Genomic DNA, 11,663 nt, shown 5'->3' with positions numbered 1-11,663 from the left:
AATGTAATTACTTTTTAAAATTATTTATTTACTTAAATCAAGGATTTAGGACAAAAAAAAAAAAAAAAAAAAAGCTGTGTGTTTTTTCTGAATTCCCGGTTCCTAAACATAGCTTTTGCAGCTAATAATGGCACATATCTCTATATCCTGGCCTAGCCACAGTGCTTGAAAAATCTGTTGACTACATCTACTTTCTGGCAGATTACGGAATTCTCTTAAATTTATAATACAGATCCAGGATACACTGCTCACCAGGTCATAACAATGTTGACAGCTAATCCTGGTCTGACACTACGGTTACAAATTGAATTCTGATCAGTGAAGGAGGTACTGTACAGCATTCTGTGCCTGTTCTAACAAACAAAAAAAGAACTACATTACTTCAAAATGTTAAGCTGCCAAAATTGCTACACCAAAATTTAAATGGAGCCCAAAAATCACTCGTCTGGCTAAAACAAAAGTGATAAAAAACCGGCGTTATTTTCAGCATCCTTGAAATTCAAAGGCAAGCAAACCACTAATGCTCTGTGCATCTGTTTAGAACCCAGCATATGTTCATACGCCACCATGAAAAACATGCGTCAAGACTGGATGTGAAGAAAATACCAGGAATATTTTGGTCAGACCACAATACCCATATAGGCCCCAGTCAGTTGTTAAAATTCCAAGCAAAACACTTTACCAACAAAGTAAATTAATTCCTTCTATTTAACGCATCACCTACTAGAGTTGCTGAGCAGCCATCTTCTCGTAGTTGCAATGAGCCGCTGAGAGCCCAGTGCTGCTCCCTGGTAACCAGGGGCACGGCCAGAGGCTCGTGAAAATCAAAGACTCGAGGTGCTGAAAGAATCAGAAATTGCCTCAAGCAGGTGCCAAAAATTAACTGAACCATACTTTTGCAAGGTAACATGGGAGTCAAGTATGAAAAAAATAAAAATACAGGCTTGCTTAATTTAAAATTCAAACCACCATTCTAATGGTTCAAAGATTTTAGTAAATCAGTACTTCTATAGCTTTCAACAGGCTTCAGACAACGCCTTCCAGATCCAAGAGATTTATAGATCTGAGACAGACAACATAATGCCAACTGCTTATCATTATCATACTACAGGTGTACTCCATAGTGCTGGTACACCCAGAGGCATTCAGAAGAGTTTGAGCTACGAGCATTGCACATGCAATCTCATATCTGAGCCCTTACCAAAAGCCTATTTAACAATGTCAAAAAGCAAGGAGGAAAAAAAAAAAAATATCTTCCCACACACTCATCTTCAGCACAAAGGTTTTTTCTCAGTAAGGAATCTGCCACAGCCAACGTCACATAAATTCAAAAAACATTGTCATTTCTAGTGTTTTAGTAAAACAACTACACCATCATTGTAAAGTCCTTTAAAAAAAAAAAAAAAAAACAAATAGAAATAAAGATTAACATTTTTGGTACTTATTTTTCTATTATTCTGAATATCTTAGTGGCAATATGAAGTCTAGATGGTAAACAAGCTCTTATAAAGTCTGTTAGCAACATGGAGTGTTCTTAGATAGTGAAAATTCTCACTCAAATAAGTGAAACTTCACCTAGAAAGCATCAAAAAGTCAGGATGGGAATTTTTACCTGTGCAAGAAAATATCTGTACTAGTTACCTGACTTTGAAATAGAAAACAGAAGTCAGATTTATATAAAAATCCATTTTTTATTAAACTCTGATCACAGAAGAGAATAGCTCAGTATAAAATCTCTAACAAAGTGATTTTATAGTGCAGTAAACTCCCCATCCCTTGCAGCCACTCTTGGTTATGAGTGTACAATATGCCTTCATACCACAGAATACAAAACTGGAGTTTGTCCTTGTAGTCTGGCATTTGTTAAGCAGGAAGACAAAATTTAATAAAAACGGTTCCTCTTTCTAGCTTATTGTATCCAGAACACCCAGTTCGGTAGCGATGCTTTGAGACCATTGTGTACAAAATATTCTTACTACTCAACCTGCTCAGACTGTGCAGCTGCTTTTCGGCATTTCAGACCATGAGAGAAGTCACTTCAAATGCCTCAGTGACAAATCACAGCAATAGATTATTTCCTGAACACACATAGCGATCTTCATCCAAGCATCCTCCCTAGCAGAGCAGAAAGGCATGCACAGTGGTTAAAAACAGCAAAAGGGGAAAAAAGGGGAAGCTTCCAGTAAAAAACCTAGTTTCTACCTAAAGCCTCATTTTCTGAATAAATCATAAAAGTCGTTTCTTTTTTTTTTTCCCACCCCCCTTTTTTTTTTTTTTTTCTTCTTCTTCTTCTTCTATTTAACTGGAGTATTTCTGGCACATTTTTGTTTCTGTCAAGCAACTAAGAGCTGAAAAGCAAGCTAGGCTCTCTATGCGTACTGAATCCAGAGCCACATTTTCTTCAAAACTCTGCACCTCAAGCTGTCAGCCGAAAATGTTCAAACACCCCCTGCCAAGTTTGGTGTTTTGAGTAGGCAGAACTGCAAAAAAAAAATAATCCTCTGTGGCCCAAGAACTTCTCCTGTCTCTTCTGCCAAATGTGTGGAAACCAGGTCAGACACCAAAGTAAATCCCAGTTGAGCATCTGCCGTCCAGTAAAGAAAATTCATTATGGGCTGGATGGATCCGGATCGCCATTCCCTGGACCCAAGAGCAGCATTTGAGGCGAAGCCAGTGTACCGAGCGATGCCATGGATTTGAAGCCCTTTACTGTACAACACACCCCAGGGTCCATTTTAACATTTTACTCACTTGCAAATACTACGAGATCTTTCTGTGAACTACAGCCTGCTCTGGAATAATTTAGGAAGCAAGCACTTAACCTGAAGACAGATTTACAAAGAGAAACAAAGCAATAAAAGGAGCTCTGCAAAATAGGTTTTTAGCAGTTATATAGCAATTTTCATCTTCACAGAGCTTTATGTTATTGCAAGAAGCTCCTCAGAAGCTCCTCAGAATATTATTAAACAGGAAATACAGAGTAAATAATAATTATTTGTGAGCCCTGCCAATGCAGAACTACGATGTTTGTCATTACTTCCACTACAAGCACTTTTGGCTAGATAAATAGCTTACTCCATTGTAATTTAAGACAAAGCAATTTTTATGTACTTCAGAATGTACTTATGCACAAGTACACTACTTGTATACTGTTACAGCATCTATAAATAATAACTACACAGCAGTAACAGTTATAGACCAGTCATTTAACTCCTGCAGCATCTAGAGGCAAGGGCAAAAACTAGAGGAGTAACTACTCGATGTTCTCTAGCTTTTGGCCCACGTTATTTCTCGTATTTCTCTAGTTTTCTCTTGTAAACACACTCCAAAAGATACCAGCATGAAGGTTTTTTTGTGAACCCAATTAAGATGATACCACTGCAAGAATAACAGTTCTCAACCTAAAGATAAGGACAGATAACATTTATACTTGAATAACTTCAAGAATCAAAGATTTCTTCTTATTTAGCAGACTAAAACCTACCTAATATTTGTCAGATAGTAATGATGCCATACAAGCTCATACCAATTCCCACATATTGAATCAAGATGCAAATAGCTTTTTCCCCTCCGAGCTGTACTGACTGCATGGTGCTCTGGCAGGAACTGCCAGCACTGTTTTAATACTATTAGACCAGCGTGCACTAATCAGGCCCCAGACAACTGGTGCCATGATGATCAAAAAAGCCATAATCTTGCCCATCAATAAGCATCTTTACAATTAAGTCAAAGGCGATGTCACTAACACATCAGGCAATCAATAGAAAAGTGTGCGTGTGTTCATTAGGCTACCTAGAAGTCTGAAGCATGAAAAGACACTGAAAGGCACTAAGCCATAGAAAGTACTGCCTTCAAAATTGTCTCTGAGTACATGCTTCACCTGTGTCTGAGGCTATAGCCTGCGTTCACCTGCTCTCTTGTGGCAGCTCCAGTGCTTTGAACTGAGTAAGCAAACAGGTAATAAAGCCCTTTCTCCAACACCAGTTTCCTTGACATTAGGAAGTGATATAATAAAGAAAACTGAAAATGAAGAACAGAGCATCCAGTCTACTCTATTCGATAATCTGATGAATCTAACTTGATCATATGTGCTTATTTTTAATTACTGGTGGGGAATACGTATTACGGAAAAGACGCCTGGACAACGTGCCTACCACCACCACGTTAAACATCTAAGAGACAAATCCTGCTCTGAACACTTAGTGTATTTTCTGATTCCAGGAAGGGTGTAAGCAATGGATTGAAGCAACATCTGTGAATTATGCAAGAGATAATTGACCACACCATATTCTGCTGCGATGGCAGACTTGATTCTCTATTACCTGACATCCGGAATAGCTATTTGCACTTAGTTGCTAGGAGTGCAACATGGGTGCAACTCAGTATTATAAGGTTGATTACAGAGATCATACTTGGTGGACTAGCTATGAAGGAACTTACTGCACACAGCAACATGTAACTGTGAATTACACCTACTGACAAAAGTGCTCCAGATTCCCTGGGATGAGAGACATTACATTAGCACAATGTGGTGTCCAGCAAAAGCTAAACCACGTGGCTAATTGTATTCCTCATTGTTAATGCTTCCAAGACCAAACAATGTGGAGCCTTAAGTACAGTGTGCAGAGCCTCTCACCAACATTTTCTCAAAACAGAAGATTGATTGAGAAGGTTTCATAGCTAGAACCATTATATTCAGGAATTATATGCATTTTTCACTTTCCAGATCCTTCCCTTCCTCTCCTGCATTTCCAAGAACAAGCCATACTGGAAGAGAAGGAAAGGCCAACTCCATCTGATGCTTTCAGTTTATCCCAGACTTAAGATGGTGTTTGGACCAAACCTGATGCTGATATATGTCCTGTACAGCTAGAAGACATTCCAGGTGATTTTTTTTGTTTAAGTGGACATCTGATTCTTCACTCGACTCCCTAAGGGTGACTTAAAAATCAAGAGACTACCATTCTGGGGCAACAGCCAAAATTATGAAGTCCCCATAACCTCAAAATGCCACAAAATTTTTTTCTCAAGCTTTTGGGCTACATAACAATTACATCAACACAACCTGTGCAACTCTGTAAAATTAGCAAGCACCTGGAAGCAAGATGGGATACAGAAGAACATTCTATGGAATGTATAAAACCAAACTCAAACAGCATGAAAAAAGTAATGTTTATTTTTATTGTTTACAAAAGCATGAATACCTTATGCAAAAAGCAGCATCCTGAACCATACATTTTCCTCATCCACCTTGGATATTGGCAGAAAGCAAGTATTTTCTCTGTTCTTTAGGGTTAAATGTGCTCTGCTGAGGTAAAAGGGAACCACCCCACAGATTTCCACGGAGCTCCAACTGCTTACGTTAGCAAAGAGGCCAACTCATCAGACCGCAGCACAATGAGATGTCATATAGGTGACTTGCTTTAGGTGCCAAATTGGATTAGTCCGTACTTCTAGCCAAGATAAATACATTATATCCAGATACTTAATAAGCTACCCATTCTCTTTTACTGAACAGATCTAATTTTAAACATGTGTTTAAATATTATGACCCTCATCCCACACTAACTTCATGCAAAGTTTAAATTTATGCACCATAAACAATTTTACTCAAGTTTTTAAGAGATAGCAAGTGTGCTCAAAAGTTATTTAGGAATGAGACTTTTCAGCACAATAGCTATTCTCTCCTTCCTTACCTGCCTCCCCAGCACACAGAGGTCAAGTGCCCTAAGGTTAACCTGAAAAAAAAAAAAAAAAAAAAAATGTGCAGCATATTTATTTTGCCTTCATCTTTGATCTGGAGCTGGAAGTAGTTAATGGTCATATAATCAAATAAGCCTTGCTTTCAAACCTACAGAGAAACATTTATTTATTTATTTTTAAAATGCTTTTTTAAGCTGAGAATTTGATTGCAGCGACTTCAAAAACCTTCCTGGAGCAAGTTACTCATACTGTTTCCTAAACTGATCCCTACTATTAAACAGCGTAATTCCTCAGATCCTCTGAGTTGAGGTCCCTTGCCTCAGAATCTACAACTGATGTCTCAAAATATTTATTACACTGGGAGAAATGGCTCTGGCTTTCCTGACATCCTATCTCTAAAATGACTGACAAATACTATTAATGTCTGCAAGACTGATATTGGATCTATGGATCAATGAAAACTGCTTCATTTTACTGCTTGAGCTGTAGGAACTGTTCTATTATCTCCTGCCAACTTCACATTAAAGAAATATAATTTACTTCATATATTGAAAGAACTTGCTAAGAACCCATATATATATATATACACACACACAATGTATGTGTACACATATATATACACACTTATATAGATAATTTGTATTTATTTTACATTAACAAAGTGCTAGAAGAATCCAACACCTGTCACTGCTAGAGATGAAGCTAAATGAAATGGTATCACTTATATGGCATCAAATAATTATGAGACTTTGGTCCAAGAGCTTCAGAAAAAAAGTACTTTTCATTGGCAAAAAAAGAAAAGTTCCAAATGGTTTGAATTTCACTTTTAAATAAATTGGAAGCATTTATATAAAAAAAAAAAAATTTAAAAATACCATGCAAAGTAGATTTTATAACTGAAAGTTCAGTTCTCTGTATAGCAAACACACATTTATACATATATTCTATTCTCATGGCAAAATTCTGAGGTGCCTTGGACTCAAGGATGACTTTAATGAATCTGGCAGTACCTCATATATTCAGGCATCACTGCCTCAAATTCTGAAAAAGAAAAAGCTGTACAAGTTCAGCCCTGCATTCTGTGAGTCTGGCTGTATAGTCAGAAACAGAAGTATTGCACTCAAGACCATGCCTACAAAAATGCACATTTAGTAAGGCCATTATATTGAAGATCATAATGGGACTCACGTCACATGAACAATCAAATATATCATAAATAGACCGAGGAAAGCCGTGTTGCAGATGATGGACTCAAAACAGCAGTGTTCCAGCAATTTAATAACGTTGTTTCATTTTTTGTCTTTAAAGTTACCAAGTGCCCCAGAGTTTGAGGGTAGGATTCTACTCAAGTCCTGCCAATAAGTTTCAAGTTGTTATCAACTTTAAGCAGCTTCCATGCATGATGAGGGTAGAGATTTGACTTTCAGCTATTTAAATATTTGCCAACATGCAACAAGTAAGTAATTCTTACTTTACAAAGTGTAGCAAAGACATAATTGAACCTGTACTGGAATACTTCTCAGTATGCTCTTTCAGAACTAGATCACATTAAAAGTATCAGTTTATCTGACCTGGCTTACTGAAAGAAAGACAGAGCGAACAACCAATTTAACACAGTGCAAGGAACAATACAGATTTATGTTAGCTGCCCACATCCCAGGGCAAATAGAAAGAAGCTACCCTTTAATCGAAGTGGGGTAAGCTACCTTGAATTTACAGTAGGGTAAGTGTATTCACACCAGCCATTACCTTGGAGTAGCAGGTGTGCTGTAAATCTGTGAGCTTGCTTTGTAGTTATTTGTTTCTTTAGCCATCCCAGAGTTACTCAGTGAGCCAGCATTTTGGCTTGGGTAAGGGTAGTGACATTTGTCCAAGAAGAAAGGGTAGACCACTATCCCTCTTCCCCATGCCACACTACATTAAATACACTGAGTTACGCAAATGCAAAAAGCATCAGTACAAAGGCTGGAAGAATCACAAGACACAGCAGATAGGAAACTTAATGGTCACATGCAATACAGTTCAGCAGAGACATTCTTTCACAATCCTGAATTCTGCCATAAAATCCACAGTGGCGGAGATTATGGATGAACTACCTTCCAGATGAATCGACTCCAGCATGAGGAGTTATTTCTGAATACAAGAGACTAGTCCAACCCTTTTTCTTCCTAGGAACTCTTTTCTGGGTTTAGACAGTTTTTAGTGTAGAGACAAGAGACAAACCTGAGACACAGAAGATGTGACCTATTTACATATAAACAGACAAATGGATAATTGAGATGCAAAGACTATGAAACGTGTCACACACTTTACACCTACAGCTCCGTGTACCTTTTTCCTGCAACAATGGTGTCACTTGCTGGATGCAAGTTTGTCACTAACTATGAATATGTTTTTGACCAGAGCTGGGAAGAATGCATTTAGACAGCAACAACTCAGCTCTTGCAGTGATGAACAAGAAACATGGCAGTTCAGGAGATGGTTTCTAATTCTACCCCTGTTTTATGCTCATTGCATGCTGAGCAGCTCAAAACATCTCTCAATCACATTATTTGGAAGGAAAAGAACTCTTTCCATATTTTCTTCACAAAAGGAGCAGTAAGAAGTCCATTAATATATCATGTAAGATGAAAAGCCAACTAAAAGGCTTCTACTTCTTTCAGCATTTTTGACTAAAAAATGTTTAGCAGAAAAACTTTGTCAATTAGGTTGAAAAGAGCTGAGAATATTTTGGAAATAGTTTCAGAAGCCCATCTCTGACATTCACATTAAAATGGCAGCCTGACTACTAGCAATACATTGTCTGCAAGTGTCTAAACAAATAGAGTTTTGATGGGTATCAAGCAGTAGCAGCATTTTCAACATTTTATATTTTCTGTATTTAGTACTTTTAAACTGAATTCTCTCTCCAATTAAAGTGACTGTCTTGTAGTTAGCATGACTACCCATACATGCAGTATTTCTAAATGGAATTACATATCGTTGTTTTCTCTCCACCATAATACTTTACCATTTTCAGTATCAATCAGCACCGCAGGTTTAATGTAGGTCACGGACAACAAGCAGCAGGCCTACTTTCACTGCTTGCTTCAAACAATGTATTTTTTCATATTTATACATTCTTAAAACATTTTTTTTTCCACTTAGCTGTACTAAAAGTACCACTCCAAAATTTAAGTTTACACCAAAAAAGGTTATTGATGACTTGACCACAAAATCCTGACCCAAATCCCTTTTACTCCCACAGGAAATCATATTTTCTCCTGAATTAGTGTTAAAGGATATTTATATTAGAGGACTCCATCTTTCAGAAACCACTTGTTTAATGCTCAATATTCTTTTCAGCGGATGAAGAGGTAGGTATATTTCCACACAAGAAAACAAAACAAAACAAAACCAAAAACAAACAAACAAAAAAAAAAACGAAACCAAAACAAAAAAAACCTGTAACAGACACTCAGTTAAATCAAGTAATGTCCGAAAAGTCAAACACTGTTCTGACAGCACATAAACATAATGTGTCTGAAAATACTCTCCAAGGAGGACAAGAAAAGTTGCACATTTTGATTAGATAATGTGTCATAATTTGAAATTTAATAATTTTCTGGAAAGAAAACACAAGTATCCAAATACTACTTCCTCCCCCTCCCTCCCGCAAAGAAATGTGGGTGCCAACAGAACTGCCTGTATCAATGGTAGTATTAACTTTTGGACTGCTAAATATGGAATCAACTGCAATTCTTCCTTACATTCACCAACACCAGCAGTCTACAAGTTTACACAGAGACCATATGCATGATAATTACATAATTACAATAGAAATTCAACTTTCGTGTTGTTCTTAAAACAATCTTCATAAATAATGAAAATATCTCTGTTCTAGCTCTTCAGTAACCTAAGGTTAATTGGTACAGATAGTGGTTTTTTCTTCCTTTTATAAACCAAACTGGAGGTTCCTCACTGCCAACAATGGTTAAGGCCTGGATCAAGTTACTCTCCTTTTGCTTTTCCCTTTTTCTGCTTTTTTCCATTTTCCATTACTGCATTTTCTTCTCGTTTGCTTACTCCATTTGCAACAGCACCATTTGCTATTTTGCCATTCTTTACAGGTTCCTTGGGCAGCTTATATGTCCGATAGTAGAAGTTACCAAACAGGAAAATGAAGGTGACAGCATAGAAAATTACACCCCAGTGCATCCATTTAGGGAAAGGACAATCAATATAAATAGACAAGGCTGTGTGGCCAATAGTCACATGGAACTGCACCTGAAAGACAGAAAATACTGAATTAAAAAGGTCTGGATATATTCTGTAGGTGTGACTGCACCAGTGTATACCAATGCATAAAGTTATGAAAACTGCTAAATTGGGAGTGGGTTAGAAAGCTGTATCTGCCTGACACATCACGCATGCACACATATGCTTGACCAGGGACATGGAATTTATTGCAGTGCCTAGCACCAGTCTTCAGAAATAGGGAAATGAGAAGACATTAAGGGATCTGGATTTTTTTCTACCTTTTGAACAGGTTTTTGAAATTCAGTTGCAACCAAACAACCAGTAAAGTAGGACGAGACTTTACTCACACAACTCTTATCTGTGCTGCGTGTTTTCTGAGAAATTAAATAAATACTTCCATCTCCAGGAAGTATTTTAACTTGAGCTGTGAGTATCAGGCAGCTAAGAACTTTTGGAAGGAGCAGCGTCTGTTCCAAAACTCTGCAAATGCAAATCCAATCAGAGGCAACACCTTCTGACGTAAAGGGAGAAATTTTACTTACCAATTGCAATATGGTCAAGTATCGTTTCCACCACAGGTATTTCTGAAATTTAGGGCCACAGGCAGCTAATCCGTAATACATGTACATAATGACATGAATAAATGCATTCATCTGAGCTCCAAAAAAAGCTGTTCAGAAACAAAAGGGAAGATTGCCATATAATTTTGAAAAAAAAAAAAAAAAAAAAAAAAAAAAAAAGAGGTATTTTTTAGTATTATTCATGTAATAGTAAAAATTATAAAGCACAAGACGTGCCCGGATTCCATCTCTGAAATATTCAATAGTATAGTATAGACCTGACCGCCAACATGTGCTGACACAAATAGCTGTTCACACAAGTAGTACGTAACATCTTTCATGGAACTACTTATGCAAAAGTTTTTCATAAGATTTTTGTTGAACAGACATAAATCACATGGATTCCACATTAGTTATTGTAGTATAACTGCAATTTTTTTGCTAAACGACTATTAAAAGCTGTATTTCACAATGCAAAGTATAAAGTATCAGGTTCTGAACTTAAGTCTTTTCAACTATATTTAAATGCACAAGGTCCATTTCTCAGCAAGTCAAGAAACTCATGTGGAAGTCTGATTAAATAGGCCAAAACAATCATACAAAGCAAAACTTCACTTGTGGCTACAAGGCATCTAAGGGCACTGCCAAGTGAGTTTGTCTAAATTGCTCATCTTTAGTTTCCTTATTCATGACTTATAATATCCAGCATTCTTAAATATATAAATGTAGAGTAAAACTTGATCCAGAATGATCCATGCTGGAAACAAAGACAACAGCTTGCATTTGCACTAAGATCTCTTCATTCTATCAAGATTAGCAGCCATTTAACAGAAACAAATTATACCTTGTTAAGGTATTCTTACATGGCCAGAGAGGCTCAAAAGGGCTCTAATGTATAAGGTTAGGGCAATACAGACAGTAACTGCTGACATCAAACAGCTCAAATGCCCACGTGGTCGAAACCCAGTTAGTTATAATAGGGTCTAGTTTGTAATAGATCTGTCTATGTAAGCAATGTGCTACCAACCAGAAAACAGAAGAACATAGATGTAGCTACAGTTATGCAGTAGTGCTACATAAATGCAGAAGAGCAACTGTTGCTTCTCCTTTTGTAGGGGCTAGAAACTAAGTGGCACTGCAAGAACACCAAAACTTGAAATA

At 37.1% G+C, this 11,663-nt stretch overlaps 1 protein-coding gene across 1 annotated transcript in view; it reads right to left on the bottom strand.

Moving 5' to 3' along the window:
- Positions 1-5,153: 5,153 nt before the first annotated feature.
- ELOVL4 (ELOVL fatty acid elongase 4) overlaps positions 5,154-11,663 on the bottom strand; it is a 36,575-nt gene continuing 30,065 nt past the window's right edge. The window contains exons 5-6 of the mRNA XM_042803400.1: positions 10,485-10,612; positions 5,154-9,969 (exon numbers count right to left, since the gene is read on the bottom strand). Coding sequence (XP_042659334.1) covers positions 9,694-9,969; positions 10,485-10,612 — 404 coding nt within the window. The 3' untranslated portion in view covers positions 5,154-9,693. The remainder of the gene's footprint in view (positions 9,970-10,484; positions 10,613-11,663) is intronic.

Source organism: Tyto alba, unplaced genomic scaffold, assembly GCF_018691265.1.
Source record: "Tyto alba isolate M040663 unplaced genomic scaffold, T.alba_DEE_v4.0 Super-Scaffold_40, whole genome shotgun sequence".
In the NCBI taxonomy this organism is placed as follows: Eukaryota; Metazoa; Chordata; class Aves; order Strigiformes; family Tytonidae; genus Tyto; species Tyto alba.
This window is presented reverse-complemented; position numbering and strand designations above follow the sequence as displayed.